An 18,801-nucleotide genomic window follows, 5' to 3' on the forward strand; every position below is an offset into this window, starting at 1 on the left:
AATAGGTGTAATTTTTATTTATAAAGATTAACAAATTAGAAAAACTGAGTTTATATAAACACTGATGATAAAAATATATATCATATACAATAACAATTATAAATGATATTCTATGTACATTTGATAAGGACGGCATAAATTTTATATACAAAACAAACTCATTAATCGTAAAGCAAAGACTAAGATATAACACAAATAAAGGGTTTGTTACATAGTGATATAACTATTCCTTTTATAAAATCCATTTATAATGTTTTAAATCATATGCACTTCGAGTGGTGAGTATCTTAAACCCCTTATCAGGTTTAAAATTGTAATATTTAATAGTTATATGTTTATGTTTACGCTATGTTATATAGATACGTACTAACCTACACGTATTCATCATATTCTATACTAGGTGGTTAAATAATTATTTAAAGTGGCGTAGCTAAGTAATAAATATTTCATAAAATGTACCAACCAGTTAGTTCGCTATGTTCTGAGATGTATTTTAACCAAGTAACCTTAGTGAGCATAAGATATATATATTAAGAGTCTACTTAAATTTATCACTCTTGTTCACTTGGCAATCTTCAAGGGTAGTTGAGTTGCATTAATCCCATTTTTATATAAAATCCTAACCCAGGGCTTATTTATAAAACTTAAACTCACAGATTTGACAACTTTGTGTACATGAACTAAAGTCATGCATGCATAGACCATGTTAAGTTAATCTATGGGCTTCTTCAGAATTACCTTTATCTACTAACAAATGCAGAGTTACAAAAGAGTTGGACATTTATAGGTAGTTAGTCTCGAAATATAAAAAGCCCAAATGAACAAATACAAACAATTGTATTTTTATTTTTATAGAACGAGCTATATTCTAAAATTAGCAACATACAATTGTAGAATTTTCTGATTTTGATCAACAGTAAGAGCTGAGCCAAATAACTATTATTAACACCGCCATGTTGATAATTTAGATCGTGAAAGATTACACAATTATTGTCTGAACTATATGTTGGTCATTCAAACTAACTATTAATTAGCCTACATACTTGACCGGACATATTCAAAGGGTAAATCAATATCAAACGAAACAAGAAGATAAAAATGATTTATTTAAACGCGTTGGTCTCTAAATGATACCTGTTATTTACAATAGTTCTGTTATCTTTCCTGAAGTCTGAACAAACACTGGATGTTCCAACACTAAATTAAGTATGTTTAGATTAAACAACGTCTTCATATATTCCTTGTAGCTTTTGGGTATGCTGTTGGTTAAAAGCTGCCGTTTTACGAAAAAGATTCTCCTCCCCTTCATATGCAACCAGAAACAGATAAAATTGTCCCTCTTAATAATAATAATTCAAACATACTTATCACAGCACTGTCGTTTTGGCAAAAGATTTTCCCTTGTCAGTCAAAAATTTCCTTCAAACTTAATTCCCGCTCCTGTTCCAACTGACGTGGATCATTCGTGCGAAGATATCTAGCCTTTCGTGCCATTTCCCAAGCCTCATCTGTTGACCCCAGGATTCTGGGCGAGCTTCCATCGCGTTCATCTTCCCCTTCATCTTCTACATCAAGTTTTGGTGACAGAAGTTTCGGCTGTTTTGGAACTTTCTTCTTTAATGGTGTCTGGCGATCTTTGTCTTTCGGGTGTTCTTCCGGAGTATGGTGTTTGGTTTCGCCATCCACTGACACAGATGATCCAATTACGGCGGAAGTTGTAGATTTGGGAAGCACATTTCCATCCGAAATACGCCTCTTTGGCACAGTGGTAGGTTGTTTTACCCTTGAAGAAGTTTTGGAAATAGAATAACTTCCATCCGAAACGCGTCTTCGAGATAAATCTGCCTGTGACGGTGGATTTGCTCCTAAAAGCCGCTGAGAAACATTTGATTTCACAGATTTCATATCCAAACTGGCTAACTGAGACAAATCCAAGCTTTTAATACGGTGCTTTGTTACGTATTCCGTAGTTCTGCCACTTTCAGGTTCTCTGTAGGAATGATAGTCGGTCTTTAACTGCGTCAGTTGATCGTTGTCCAAATGTTCAATATTTGACAATTCTTCAGTTGACATACACGAATGTGCAGGCGAGACTGAGCGTTCTGAAGATAGCACTTTGAGTACGTTTGTATCGTTAGATATGGATTGTGTATCGTGTAAAGTATTATCTACTTCACTCTGTGTAATGCTATTGTCACCCGTCGTAATATCATTGCCCAATACAAGTCTTTGTGAAGTGCTCGATGAATCGTCGGTTGTTGTTAGGTCATTAAAATGACTTTTTGTGTCCTGACTAAAAACGGCATTATTTTCGCTTCTGTTCTTTTTACAATCAATGAACATAATAGCACGCATTAAGTCGTTCTCAAGTTCATTTTTCCCGTGATCGCATTCACCTGATAAGAATTGAAATCTTTGTTCGATTCGAGAAATTTTACGTTTCACTGATCTAGATGCACGTACAGGCATTTTTGAATGTATAGGGTATGGCTTTGTGTTCTTATTGAACACGTTTATCGGACCCACGGAGCTTTTACGTATTCTGTCTAATTCACGTTTGATACGTCTCTGTTCCTTTGACACGGCGTCTACCTCACTTTTGTATATAGCCTGCATTCCATTTTTTCTCTCAATTTCAATCTTGAGCTTCCTCTCCTCTCTCTTGTTTCGTTGTCTAGCAGCCTCGGCATGTCGGAACTGGGTTTCGTACCAAAACATGTTGTTTTGTTCGTCAGTAGTTTGACAATGTGACCTTCAGCAAATATTCATCTTTCCCTGAAATATAAATTTAAGTTTTAATAGTTATACCTATTGAATGATTCTAATAGTATATAGCATGACAACGGTATCTCACAAAACAACCACAAACTAGACCCCTAGGTAATACACGGAAAAGACAAAAGCCCGAACATTATAGGCCATAAGACTACTCCCAAATAAAGCTTAAGCATCCGGCACATGATGCCACTTCCATTGTTGGGGAGTTATTTCTCTAAGCAAGTTTAACCAACTAAATACGGAATAACGCAATCTCCTCTTATCAATATATTTTATTGATAACATTGTGTAGGATGGTTGACAAATCCAATTGAAAGATTAAATCGTACAAAATCCTAAAGTTAAAGCGCACTCTAGTTATTCATGATTATTCGCATGAAAAAACTAATAAAATAAAAGTATACATTTCCATACTTATTGTAAAAATATTTCTAATTGTTACGATTAAAAAAAAAAGAAATTACTAATTTAGTCACACTTTTCATTGGCGTAGAAAAATATAATATATCTGAATTATTAATTTAGTATTCTATTATTGAGTACATTTCCATTAAATCTAGAGTAGTAACAGAAAACCCCAATAAGAGTACAAAAGATAGATGTTTATCAACACATCTGTTATGAAGCAATTGTCAATTGTTAATCCCAAGGTCAACAAAACACTTAATCAAAAAGGACAACACGCGTAAAACAGTTACAAAGGTTACTTAGAAAAATAGGTATATTTGCATTAACGTATATAAAAAAATCTACAGTGTCATTATCAATACAAGACAATAGTAGGTGTGCCAATGAGTAACCTTTATGCATGTCCATAATAACAATATTCATAACTTTATGTGAATTCCCTAGCGTGTTAATTATCACTCTACTGGTCGACGAGACTTTGAAACAAAGTCATGTAAGCTGGTAAAAATGACAAATATCAACTTGTTAGTAGTATGTGTCGATGAATTAAACCATAGATCTTTATACATTTAAAATCTACTATAAGATATGCAGTTGAATAAATATAGCTCTTAATTCAAGTGGTTGATCGAGCCACTGTTAGTAGTGTAGGTCTAAATATTTGTGTACGAATATCGTTCATGTTTCTGGTGTAAATGACATTTGAGCACACTTAAAAATGCATTATGCAAGAACAAAATATGCCTGTTGTAGGTCTTTTTCTCGCTTTAAATGTTTAAAGAATTATTATTTAGACACTAAATAATTCACATGACAAGCCCAAAATCGACATTTAGACCACGAGGTAGTAAATGGATTAGACCATCCGCACAATATAATCGGTTAATTAACTCAGTATAAAGTAATTTGTCTGAAATTTTCTATACATTCCCTTTTCATTGTCTACTTTTGACCATTATAATAAGTAAGGTGAACTCATCTAAATCTTACATAATGCATCTTGAAATAACAAATACTACGAAGATACCTTTACTATTCATTATTCTTAGAAAGAACCCATTTAAATATTCAATCGATTAGCTCCTGATATGTAATTTGGTTGACATGATAGAAACCAATGCAATATATTCCATTAATGATCTCCGAAATATCTAATCGATTGTACTTTAATTCTTTCCCGATTGAAGAATTGATTCGTTGTTCGACCATTGCATACAAAATACCAAATTATCCATTCTAAAGGGATTTATATAACTCGTTATTTATAGTTTTATTGAATCACAGTTTTTTCATTAGCTGGAGGTAATGAATGAATGAAATAGACAGACGTTTCTGCACATTAACGGGCCGGGCAGAATAGTTCCTTTTGTTCATTTTATATACCCATTTACCCTCAATACTTCAAACACCTTTATTCAATATTCTAAAACTTTAACAAAAAAAAAAAAAAAAAAGGTTATAGAATTAATTTGCAGAAGGAAAAAAGTTGATATTGCGAGATAATTAACCCGCCGCACCGATGCCATCCCTAGCAGTGATTGTAGCGGCCTATCGAATGTTCACTCCTGGTCAGTGTGCCCTTCAGCGATTAATACAATGGCGTAGCTATACAACAAGCTAGCTTAAACTGCAGAATAAAAACTGCAAAATTGTGTTTGACGTCCTGTATCCTTCTACTGTTCAGACAGATATCATACAATGACGTGTTCGCTTATTAGACGGAGAGAAATAAAAAACAAGAATTTCTTTCACTGGAATCTAGTAAAGAGGTGTCTAAAGGACTCCCAACTCAAAATTGTCCGCTGGAACCCTGTAGCGTTTTTCATAATTAGCATAAATCCAAGATGGCCGCCAATTGGACTTTCTGGCTTCCATATCTTGGAAACGGCTCGTTTTAGAGCAATAAATGTATTATCATTAGATACAAAAGTGATATCAACGAATCGGAAAATAAAATTATCATAACAACTTCCAGCAGGTCATGGTGTGACGTCCTGACGTCACAATTACGTCATGACGTCACACTGCCGTTATTTTGACGTCAAAACACTGCTTTGATACTGAATAAGCGGGTTTGACGTGAGTTCTGATGTCCAGTCAGTCAGTGTTACAAAAACAAACTAGTTCTCAGCCCGCTTATTCTTAGTTCTCTAAGACACCAGAACTCACGTCAAACCCGCTTATTCGGTATCAAAGCAGTTAGTCCGGTCGTCAAACCTCAATATTGCGAGTGAATCTGGAAATTGTCTATAAAGCTTTTTTTTAGGATTGATTTTAGTAGCCTATGGCTATGGTGTTCTTTTTCAGATTCTGCCGGACGAACTCTGGTCACCTTTGAGCGTTTTGCGAAATTCAAATAATCCCCCATAACTCCCATAGTATTTATTCTAGGACGATAATTTTGGTGTCTAAAAAATGTATGTTACTCGGGTCAAGGAATACACTGAAATCATTCATTATGTTGTGGGGTGATTAGATGATAGTAAAATCTAAAATGCCAAACAATATGGCCCTTTAACTCGTTAGCGGCGGCTGAGGGCCATTATTTCACCAAACCAAACTATATCTAGAGACACGCTACATATTTCTGGATAAAGGAGCATATGAGTGATGTGATAACATCACATACATGCCTATTATGGGCTCCAGGGCCACATGAACCGGCCCTTAAAAGGGTGGAGGGCACAGGCTGTTTTGTGAACATTTAAACAAACAAATTCTACCCACAAAACACGAAAATAACCCCCACAAAACTAGGCAATATCCAGTTTAATCCTTTGGTCGTATTTCTGGCTGCAACCTAAAACAGTACAAGCACAAAATACTGTACATTCTAAGCCATCCGTAGTGCATCTACAAGCAAGCGTACTGCATGAGGTGTCATTCTTGTATGCGCATCTGATGAGACACATGACAGACCCCGGAGTAAGTTGGATGGCTTGTTGATGAGCTCTTTTTACGTTCCCTGTAAATGCATCATTCATTGAGCAAGACTACCATGTTTAAGTGGGGATGATGACTTTTAGATGTCCATACCCACCAGCGTGTTTCAGGCATCGATTTGCTAGAACTCTGCCCATAACAAGCTGACATAAATACAGTGGCCTGTGTAAGCACCGATTCTAGTTCTCCGACGACTGAGAAAGAGAATACAATCAAGCTCTCACCACTTCCAAAGCTGTAGCAGCATGTAACCGTGTCATATCGAGTAAGAGTATGGGCTGACAAGATTCCAATGATAATTGACATGTCAACGGTTGTTTCTTCTTTGATTGGTGATTCCAGTGTCAACGGTTATTTCTTCTTTGATTGGTGATTCCATTGCGACGTGATTCTTGTCAGCTTGTTATGGACAGAGCTCTTGCAAATCGACGCCTGAAACACGCTGATGCATTCGTATGGAAAGTAAAACGATGTCACCACCATGCTATTGTGTGGCGTTCACTGGAAGATCGCAATCCACCGGAACTTGATCCAGAACTGAATTGCAGGTTAAGGAGACTAAATTGAGAACATTACAATCGGTCAAATTGCTCCTGTGGCTCATCAAATGAGGATGCACGAGTGACGCCCCAAATAGTACGCTTGCTTCTAGCTGCACTAGGGGTGGCTTAGAATGTATAGTATTTTGCACCTGTGCTGTCGCAGGTTGCAACCAGACACACAACTAAAGGATTTAACTGAAAATTACCTAGTTTTGTGGGGGTATTTTCGTATTTTGCGGGTAGAATTTGTTTTTATAAATGATCAAAACACAGATTGTGCCCTTTTTTTCAGGGCCGTCCCATGTGGCCCTGGACCCCCTGTTAGGCATGTAGGCCTATGTAGTGTTATCGTATCAATCATATGCTCCTATGCCCATAAATATATAGTTTGGTTCGGTGAAATAATTATTGTCCAAACCGCCGCTATCGAGTAAAAGGGCCATATTGTCTGGCATTTTGCATTTTACTCTCATCTAATCACCCCACAACATAATGGATGATTTCAGTGTATTCCTTGGCCCCAAAAACATAGGCCCTACGGTTAGACACCAAAATTATCACCCTAGACAAAATAGTATGGGGTTTATAGATGATTATTTGAAATGACGGCCGTCTTGGACGCCATCTTGAATTTCTCAAAACGCTCAAGGGTACTAAAATCAATCATAAAAAAATCTGTGTGTACAACTTCCCGGTTCAGCCATAGTTCTGCCGGACTAAGTGTTTTGTGGCGTCGTGATTCGTTGGTATCACTTTTGTATCTAATGATATACGTTTACAAACGAGCCGTTTCCAAGATATGGAGGACAGAAAGTCCAATTGGCGGCCATCTTGGATTTATGCTAATTATGAAAAACGCTACAGGGTTTCAACGGACAATTTTGAGTTGGGAGTCCTTAAGACATCCTTTTACTAGATTCCAGTGAAAGAAATTCTTTTGAAATTTGTTCTCGGTACTTGACAAACAGAAATTATATCTCTCCGTCTATATCTTTACTTGGTGGAACTGGGTTTTGCGTGCCAGTTGATCTAGTAGAACATTTTCCTTGTCAGTCAGCTATAAACGGGCTTGAAAAATCCAAGTTCTTTATAGTCCAGCATCAATTACCCCGAATATTGTTTTTATGTTATTGTATGTGTATATTAGAAAATTATTACTAAGTGAATAATTCAAGTATAATTTATGTTTCATTCTAAATGTTGTTCTCAAGGTGAACTGCATATCGCTATAATGTACATGTATTCAAATGCTGTACATATCCAAATGAATAAACTTCTTTTTACAGATTGAGATCCTGTAAGATTACAAACTTGTTATCACATTTAATCGAATTTTCTCACGGTCTGGTTCAGACTTAAACAGGTCGCAAATAGTCTGGAGACGTCTGTGTCGGTATAATCAAGGAACCGTGCTTTATGCGATTAATCACGTATTAATCACACCTGATCTATCTGATATATTATTGCCCATTGTCATTATAGAATCCGTTTATTCCGACATCACGTTTTGTTTTTCGGGTATTTGAAAATCAGAGACTTCGCATGGTGTTTACGGATTAAAAGATTTATGATAAATTGATTTCCTTAATGATCTACAATTAGATTAAAAGAAAACGGGTATTGCCAAATTTGAGGATTATTTTGCAATATAGATTTAAGAATCTACAGTAAAATAAAAATCTAATCCTTGGGTGGCATCTTTAGAGTTTGAGCACAATAAAAAAAAACACAATACAATTTATATGGAAAGCATACAAATACATTACAAAAAAATAGAAATATGTATATCTTAACGCGACAAAATTATCACGAGAACCAGGCGCCTTTGGTCCTTTGGTCCAGAGGTTATCCTAAATTTCCATATTTCAATCACCACTCCCTGTTAGCTATATGTGGTGATAGGTGTAATGCACGGGACAGGATATGTTTATCTGGCATCACTTCGTGTCTGAGCAATTATCATGGCTAACAAAGCTTTGTTGTATACTTTTACAATGAGCCCAACCATCTAGGCAGCAATACGTCAAGTTTACAAATGGATAATTAAAAGTACAAATTTTAAAAAAGAAAAAATATATACAGCTATATATTTCTATACTTACGTATATTCGTCAAACAATATCGTAGCTTAATAATAATCACACTGTTCATTATACTTGTAAATATATATTACATAGTTTGTGTTTGGTTCTATATCCTCTGAGGGTTGTGATCGCTTTATAACAATATTGATTTAGTTCAATGAAGGTCCCTGCGCTATATCTCCTATATTTACACAGAAAAACATGAAAAAACCCGTCCGAATATCTGGGTACCATGCTTACCTATTGTTTAAAACACAATATCATGACAATTTAATTAAATCTATAATCTAGCCAAAGAATAAAATCACTCGGGTGTTAAAATCACCCATATCTCCAATTACCTTTAGTTTGCACAAATTTACATTATTATATCCTCGGCTGTACAGTTGTCTATAAGCAATGTTCGTTTTATTCTTGAGTCAAATATTTCATTCAAACTGAATAAAAGCACACTTTCTTTTATTTCCATATTGAAATGAAAAAATAAAATTATATTGGTTTGGGTCGTTGTTTTTTTTTACAATGTCAAGCAAAATATTAGACCTGATGTTAGTTTGAACAATGTTCAATGACAGAACAGTATGATGTTCACAAGCCAACTTTCAGTAAAGTATGTTTTTAAGGGTTCTCGCAATGTCCATGTTGAACAAATTCTGTCCAAAATGCGATATTATGTGATTATGAATCTTCCTCAGATTAATTGGCTTCCTTTTCTGAGGTTTGGGGAGTTTTCCCTAATATTTTAGTCAATCATGTGACTAAATCCGGATGATAATTACATTTGATATTTCTTTTAGTGTTTGGAAGAATTGCGCATTAATGAACGACCAATTTACTGAATTTTACAATTTTCTAAATATGATGATTTATAACACAACTATATGCCCAATTACTTAAAATATATTCATGTTTTTATAGAAATAACTTACCTCGATTATTCAAAGTGGAAATTAAACTCTTTCCAGAAATCTTAAAGATGTCGACTTCATGCCCATTTGAACTGTTAATAACTGATTTAAGATTGAATCTTAATCCCTATTACACATAAACATTCTATAAATTCCATGGCTAATATGACTCCCGTAAATTGTAATATTATATAAATATTTACAGACATAATATTATCTTAAAGAATAATATATTATATCTACAAGTGGCGCCATGTTGCACTGTAAAAATAAATGGTGTGTGAAACTAACAGTAAACCTTAAAGATAATTATGGGAGATTCGATAACGAGTTGATAGTTCTCACTATAATAGTTAAAAACTAGATAATGTAAAGGCAATTTGCTGAAAATTTCATTCAAATTGATCCGCTTAGCCTCGATCATCATTACTAAAGTCAGTACGATAAACAGCATAGTCTCGATTATCCATTTAATCCTTAAATCGTGAAGGAAGGTTATGCAGTAAATCGGCTCAAATCCACTAAAGATCGCAGGCTAGCGATGCCATCTAGAGTTGATTATGGTCTAGATAGGTTAATTAATGTCTAATTAATAATTTAGATAACATTTCAGGCCTAAAGAAAGACCTGCAATAGACAGATTTAGCTCTTGCATAATGTATGTTTAATGTTATTGGTTTTTAAATGATTCGATATAGGGCTAATTTTCGTTGTGTTTATTTGACTGGGTACCACATTTATAATAGTATTTAAAAACACGTTTACAAAAATCCTTTCTAGTTCTAGTTCTAGTTCTATTATACTGTCTCTTATAAACTCTTAGGACAGCGATTACTTATTTAGCTTATTGTTGGATATTAGATATTATATATCATGCCGATAACCCACCTGTGCTTTTTGGCTGGTATGATAATATATTCCATAATTTCCGAATTTACGGGATTTGTTTTACCTTTTCCTGTTTGAAGACCCGATTGTCATCTGGCAATCATATAGGTAGATGGTCCCCATAACGAAATGTCTTTTAGCCAAGATAAAGTTGAAGAGGAGTAATAACCCAAAATAAAACGAAACCAAATTTTGGAATAGGTTAGATTATGTTTCGTGGGATAGAGTTATTTATCTGAATTTGTCAACAGTAAATGTTTCACAGTGTAAGGGTGACAGACATATGCATATCCAGATGAAATTGTTTGAAAGCTTTCACGGTATTTGTTTTACAGATTTTACTTTCTATACATGTCGGTATCAAATTAGGAAAGGTGAAAGGTGCAAGTCTGCTAGCATTGTATAAAAACAGTTTACTTCAATTTACATTTTTAGTCCTTCGGATGAGACGAAAACATTGGAATGCACGTAAAAGATCCCTTGGCAGTTGGAATTCGATATAAGAGTAGGCGATAGTTCCGCTGCCCGGACAAAATTTCCCTCATAACCCACTGTATGGCGTATGCCCGTCTTCATAGGAGCAGAACAGTAGGACGTTAAACCCCATTTCATTTCATTTCAATTTACATTTTATCAAACCTTTAACATATAGTCTACAACCACACACATACAGAAACCTTAAAGAATTGTGGATTGCGGCACCATCCACACACCGCCGTAATTTTAGACCTGCATACCTTCTAAGATTGATCCAAGTACGGTTATTAAAGTTTTCCCGGGGCATGCCTTACCCTGTAGCTCCAAGTTTAAAACAACATTAATTGGGATCGCAACACCCTTAACCGACTCTTCCAGATAAAAATCATTAAATTCCATGAATTGTTTAAAAATTTATAAACGCCCTTTTCAAACGTGTTGAATTCCTTGATGAAAAGCTCTAAACTGATTGTCAAAATACCATAACATACAGATTTTAATCTTATATTACAATTAAGGATATTCTTTCACCTTACATATATCTCAATAATACGCTTTCGGTTGTTTTTTCATCAAATAAATTCGCTAATTATTCAAATATACTTACAATAACTATATATAAATGAATTATCCTTCACCATGTAGGTTCCGCAATGAACGTCTTCGAAAATATAATTGGTTTTAATCCTGTCCAGGTCTTTTTAAAGCATAAAGTTTTATTCGACCGGTCATCAATAAATCCGGGTCCTATTTACGTCAGCTAATGACGTATCTTCCATTGAGAGAAATCTGAACATCTAAACAAGGTAATGATGTCTGAATACTGTACTTTACACAAACACGATGTTCGTGTTGACAAGTCTTGTCCATTAATTGATTAATCACCTTGAGCGTGAAAATCAATAATTCCTTTCTCTTGCGACCCTTTGGTCACAGTATTATTTGGGAAGGGTCAAGGGTTCGCAGTCATATTCGTCGGGTCAGTGATCCATACAATCTGGTTAAGAGTTGTACGGGCGTAAAAATCTTCAATGTTTTGTCATTCTTTATAATATAAATCTTATTATCAAACATATACCCGACCATGTGCAATAAGGAACGGCAATGTTACCTTTGTCATTAGAAGATTCCCAGGCCATGTTTCTTATTATGCATATTTAATCAGAAAAAAGTCAACCTTAAGAAACGTCCAGCCCCCGTTATCATACTACTTGATAATAATACTATAGGGATTAATCATTGTTTTCACCTGTATAGACTTATGTGAGTATATAAGTAAAACGATAGGCTAACACAGAGGAAGACATTTACTCAAGTAAGATGTGTAACAAAACAGCTTTATGCGTCTTAGCATTAAGACGTTATCATATTGTAGAATGGGGATCGTAGTAAATTAACAATTTTACTGAATGAATTGAATTTGCTTCAAAGATTCGTTGATAATTCTGGAAACCTGACCAATCCTTCGACCCAGTGTGGCGCCGTCAATTACATGAATCACGTGGATCTAATTTGAAAAAATACCAATGGTCTTCAATAAGTTGTAAATGGCAATCTTTACGATTATCTAAGCCCTGTTGGGTTCGTCTCTTTTGGTACAAGTTACTTAATTAGTACAGTACAGTTAAAACAAGTAACACGAATAAGTATAATAAACATAGTCGAGGGATGGCATTGCGTAATCTAAAATCTCAAAAAACGCTTATACTAATTGTTTTAGGGTCTTCTGATTTTTAGAGCATTAATTTTGAAGATTTCACTTTGCATGTGTAATAGGCAATATCTCAGTGGAAAATCAATGTTGATAGCATTCGATATGACTAGTCAAACAATCTCGGCAATTTGAAACAAATTCCCCACAAATCTGTCTTGTGTAGTGTTTACAGGTGTTTTAGGTACAATAATTCAGCGTAAACTGATACGGGACTCTGAATTTGAATAAGAATCTTCTTTATGGTTAGTCGAATAATGTCAATATAACTACTCGAAGAAGTGATACACGACTCTCAATTTTTGTAAAGTCCCTCCTAATATTACTATTACGCCGACCATTCCAAATATTTAGCAAGAACTGCGGAAATGGTCGTGAAAACTCTCGACAAATAAAATTTCGTTTCTTAAATTATCCCATGTATCTCAAAATCAGATGCATGATTAAACTTATATTTGTTTTAGTGAGTGTGGGTGGACCAAGGACATTTTGACAAAATGTTGCGGGCGGAGGCGATTTATTTTACTTCTCCTACTTCTCCACAACATCCATACTACCAAAAGCTGGTCGACAAGAGCCATTTGCTTTTCTAATTGACAGATTTGTAGTAAATATTTTATTTCTTCGTCTAGTTACTTTTATTTTTGAAGCCTGTGGATAAAAAAGAGCGCTGCAACCTTACTTTGGGTATATTCTTGATGCATTCTTAAAGAAATTAACATATCAAATATGATCACTGTTATTTTTAGAAAGGATAAAGAAATATCAAACTTTTATAAGATCTAATGAGAATATTTCTGTATTTGAGCTTCCTCTTTATTACAAGTTTATCTACCAGGAAATGGACTATTATTATAGGTCGGCATAGATCGTATCATCATTTTGATTTTAATATTTAATAAGTCTTTACTTGATAACCTTGCAATGTAAATATATGTTAGCATGTAATGTCTGTGGGGAATGATGGCAACTTGAGTTTCATACCAGATCATGTCATTTCTGGCATTAACGTCTTCGCTGAGATATTAACGTTTTAAATAGATGGCACGCCAGGACATTTATGTTATATTTCGAAATGTACAGACTGCTGTTTTTGTGTAATTGTGCCACGAAAAATGGGCTGGCTTATACCAAAACGTTATCAAAAGTATTATTACTGTAGCTGTCAGGGCCTAAAATAACGTGTCTTGGAGCACAAACGTGCTTCGAAATGAAAAACCCGTGCTTCGAAAATAAGAAAACCGTGACCCCTAACGAGTGTTTCCTCCGGCCGTGGTCAGTTGCACAGATCTGACCAGCTGGCGCTGGATCGACTGCCTCGGATGTGTCGAGTGAGCGCCAGCCACATCAGGTTACTAGTCATGTTCTTAATAGGCTTGGTATCCAATCCGCTGCGTCCTTGACTGTCACTTCACTTTCACTTTGAAAAAGTTTTCTTTTAACATAATTTTCACGAATTTTCGGTTATCTGCGATTTTAAGTAAGGAAATATGAATGGGAAACCGGGGCTTGACCCACCGCCGCTTAAAGAGCAATGTCGGCAAGTGACATTGGGTTTGTTCCTGAAAAAACCCCCACTGCTCTCCAGGTTTGAGCATGGGTAACGGACCAAAGTGAAAGTGAAGAAGAAAAAGAAGACAAAACCAAGTGCCAGGGACGGGCTCGCTCCTATAGACAATATACAAGAGACTTTAAAAGACAACAATCCGATTTTTTTTTTAATTTTGTACCGTTGTTACTTATATATAATTTGAGTTTTGGTGTTGATGTGATGATAGAATTTGAATTATAATTCAAATATTATCGTAACAAAAGTGGTGCGTTATCTTCTTAGTACTGAGTTTCTATGTGAAAAAAGGTTGCGTAGCATAGAGATGGTGATATGAAATTAATCGAAACAAATGTAAACTTTAAAGGGCTATTGTGATAAAGGATTTATGATAAATAGTTTAATCTTGAGTTATTTTAAATATACTATTCAAAAAAAGTAGGGGATATTTGATTTTTAAGTGTTATTAAAGTCACCTAATGAAACTGACGAAGAAACAAATGACAAAATGAAATGAAGTTCACATTCATCGATTTATTCCAAATGATCGTTAGACTAAGTAAGGCACAGACTGACCATTATAAGGGTAAAATGATAGCCGGGGTCAAACAGCAAAGTTACCACAGCATCACAACCAAGTCAGTAACGGGTAAATCCTCCTCTATTTGCCAAACAAGCATTGATCCGACGTGGTATACTCCTAATGAGACGTCTAAGGTCATTTTGGTCCAGATTGTCCCATTCCTGTTGCAACGCAGCAGCAAGTTCTTGGACATTGGCAGGACTTTGTTGACGTTGACGTAACCTCTGTCCAAGCATGTCCCAGACATGCTCGATGGGGGAGAGGTCGGGACTCAGTGCTGGCCAAGGTAATGTGGTGATGTTCTGTTGTTGGAGGTAACCTGTAACGATCCTGGCCCTGTGACATCTTGCGTTGTCATCCTGGAAGATGAAACGGCGGCCATGACGTCGTGCGAACGGCACAACATGGACTGCCAAGATGTTGTCCCGGTAGTACTGGCCTGTAACACGCCCTGCAACAACATGTAAAGCCGTTCTTCCAGCAACAGTGATGCCTCCCCACACCATAACAGAACCACCCCCAAATCGATCATGTCTGATGACGTTAACGTCTTGGAAGCGCTCGTTTCGACGACGCCACACCCTCCTACGTCTGTCCAAAAAATCAACAGTGAACCTTGACTCATCTGAAAACATCACATTGCTCCAGCGTCGATTATCCCAGTGTTGACGATCCCTACACCAACGACGTCTTGCCTGAATGTGATGATCTCTCAAACAAGGGATCACGCGAGGACGTCGGGCGCGAAGGTGACCCCTATGCAGTCGATTCCGAATCGTCTGGCCACTCACTCTCACACCAGTGTCTGTTTGAAGACGAGCGCTGATCTGATTTGCTGTGATGACACGATTTCTCAAGGCCAAGGTACGGATAAATCGATCCTGGGCTTGAGTTGTCGCCCTTGGTCGACCTGAGCGTGGTCTGTCCTGTACAGATTGTGTATCACGGTATCTGGACCATAGCCTGCTTATGACAGACTGAGAAACATTCATCGTCCGCGCCACAACCGCCTGTGTTGTGCCGATCTGTAGCATGCCAAGGGCACGTAACCTTTCATTTTGGGTAAGCCGACGCATATCAAAATTTGTTTTCTGGTCACTAAAACAATTAAACTGATGTTTCCACCCTGGAATTCAATGCCACAATGACTGTAACATTCAAAGTCAGAGTCGTGCAAATCTTGGGTTGGGCCCCCATGATGATCCCAAGCATCACCTGCATTCCATGCGGTAGCTATTGGTGCGTTTGGGCGTCACATGTAACTGGAAATGTTTCTTCTGTTAGGTTCTATAGTGACTTTTTTCGTAGTCATTTGCATATTTTAGTATTATGCCCCCAAAATCAAATATCCCCTACTTTTTTTGAATAGTATATATTATACAAATCTAATTACATTTATTTTATGATCAGTAGTGGAATACCGCGTTTTATCAGTGAAATAAAAGTGTTATTCCACTGGCTAGCAGTAGTCCATGTTGTTTTTACCTAAAATGATTGTAAAATCATAAAATAAATAGAACATTTGTCGTTTTGTCGTGAATAACATATTTTATTTCATCTCTAAGCAAGAAAACGTTTATATTTTCACTCATGCTACGCATTCGTGAAAATATAAGTTTTCTTGCTTCTCGATGAAATAAAATATGTTATTCACTCTAAAACGACAAATATCCTCTATTTATTGTCTTGGTAAGAGTGATAATCTATTTTGAAGAACGGCTTGTTTTGGTTCGCAGTTAGCAATACTTTAATGAGAAATGGTACCAGTTATTAGTACACACATATACATATATATCCTCGGATATCAAAAGTTCCTTAAAACACACTTATTAATTCGCTGTCGTGAGAGGGCGGGTCATCTTCTCCATTTGCCATAATAAAGTTAACACAGGAGGTCCTGCTGACTGATGTTTGGCGTCATCAGAGAAACATCGGTGAGCTGGAACTCCTGTTTTAACTTTATTGTGTAAACTGAATTCTTTATATTATACAGCACAGTGTTAAGAGGAGTAGAACTCCTGTACTTTTCATTTTTGAGGTGTCACCATATATCAATATACCTATTATAATCACAAAGATAAATGAAATTACAGAATTGGATTCTGTGTCTAAAATCAAATTATCTAGAACAACTATTATTACAGATTTGCACGCGGTTTACATGGTATTGGGGACAGTTATCGAAGACGATTCGGATAAATGAGTCTAATCAGATGAACAGAAAAACAAGTATACGATCGTAATATGGACCAGGAACTGGTCATGTACGTTGGATGAAATTCGAAAATGAAATTCATCGAATCGATGCAGAATTATTATTGTTCAAAGAAGAAGCATGCCACTTTTCATGTCGATCGGCCTTGAATTAGGCCTTTTCAAAGAGCGTCACCCAGAGACAGAGATGAACAACACTGACAAGATGAGTAACGGTTAGCAACCAGTTCATGGTGCAAAACACCTATTGTGAATTCTGAACCATGAGATTTATGTAAACATGCAAATTAATTCAGTGGTATGGATAGAGTGTATGCCGGCAATACAATACACGTCAAGCATAGTTACACACACACACACACACACAAACGTGCTTTCGTGTGAAATAAAATTTTGCCAGGCGTCTACCTTTTCTTCCAATGCCGCAGACCGCCACCCTCTCGACACCCCCCCCCCCCCCGCCGACCACAGACTTGGCTACGCTAATGAATAAATTGTAACTTACGGTTTCTTGAATATGTTATAATTCCCCACTCCCATATTGTTGTATGCCGCAGTATGCCGCAGACCGCCACTCTCTCGACCTTTTCCCCCCACCGAACACAGACTTGGCTACGCTAATGAATAAATTGTAACTTACGGTTTCTTGAATGATATACTCATGTTATAATTCCCCACTCCCATACTGTTGTGAACGTGCTAGAATATACGGTATACAGTAACGCGTACCTTTTCTTGCTATACAGTAAGTGTTTAACCTTAACTTCACTTAGATCAACCGATATTACAACTCAACTGTTAATTCTAATCGTGATAATCGCTTAATCTAGTCAAAGAGAATGAAATTAGACCGCAGCTTGACTTTAAGGTTAATAATACATGTGACGGTACTTGATTAATAATTTATAGAGTATAGTAGAGGAGGGTGTAATCAAAGAGAAATTGTCACTTTGGCGATCGAAAAAAGAGAATGAAATTAGACCGCAACTTGACTTTAAGGTTAATAATACATATGACGGTACTTGATTAATAATTTATAGAGTATAGTAGAGGAGGGTGTAATCAAAGAGAAATTCTCACTTTGGCGATCGAAAAAATTTTTTTTTTCCATTTGACTATTTCGGTCCAGCATGAACAACGTGTAAATGCATTGAGCAAAAGAATCTGTATCTGTTTAAACTAGCGAGAGGGAGATGGGACGGTAAACCGAGGCCCCGGGCACACATTGTCGTGCACGTAAAAGACCCTTTGACAGTTGGAATTCGTAATAAGAGTAGGGCGTAACGCCAGTCAAAATGATCCTCAGCACTGCGTAGGCCCATGTCCTCTCCATTAGTCCATTTGGACAAAAAATTATTGTGGGCCTTATACAATGTATGTAATTCACATTTTGCGTGTAATGCAAGAGCCATAACCCAAGTAGTTGCGGTCTGATGCACACCAAAATCGAACTTATCCAAGATATGTTAACCTTAACATAAACAAGTTGCATCTGAATATTGTGGCCCCTGGAAGGACCACAAACTTCGTACAAACTTCACAATTATGCGTAAAGGGCAGGGGTCATAACCCAAGATGTTGAGCGCCAAAATCGAACCCAAGCAACTAGAAATAAACAAGTATTTTGAGTTTCATCAAAATCGGATAAAATTTGTGACCTCTAGAATGCCCACAAACAAATGTGAACGGGCGTCCGGACGGACGAACATACACGCC

At 36.3% G+C, this 18,801-nt stretch overlaps 1 protein-coding gene across 1 annotated transcript; it reads right to left on the reverse strand.

The window, feature by feature from the left end:
- On the reverse strand, positions 1-9,807 carry LOC126821582 (uncharacterized). Its single transcript, XM_050550039.2, has 2 exons — positions 9,685-9,807; positions 1-2,775 (listed from the first exon to the last, which is right to left on the reverse strand). Exon 2 carries the CDS (start codon positions 2,716-2,718, stop codon positions 1,405-1,407), a length of 1,314 nt encoding a protein of 437 aa, XP_050405996.1. The 5' UTR covers positions 2,719-2,775; positions 9,685-9,807; the 3' UTR covers positions 1-1,404.
- Between the last annotated feature and the right edge of the window lie 8,994 nt (positions 9,808-18,801).

The sequence above is a fragment of the Patella vulgata genome, chromosome 1, assembly GCF_932274485.2.
Source record: "Patella vulgata chromosome 1, xgPatVulg1.2, whole genome shotgun sequence".
NCBI classification, from domain to species: domain Eukaryota; kingdom Metazoa; phylum Mollusca; class Gastropoda; family Patellidae; genus Patella; species Patella vulgata.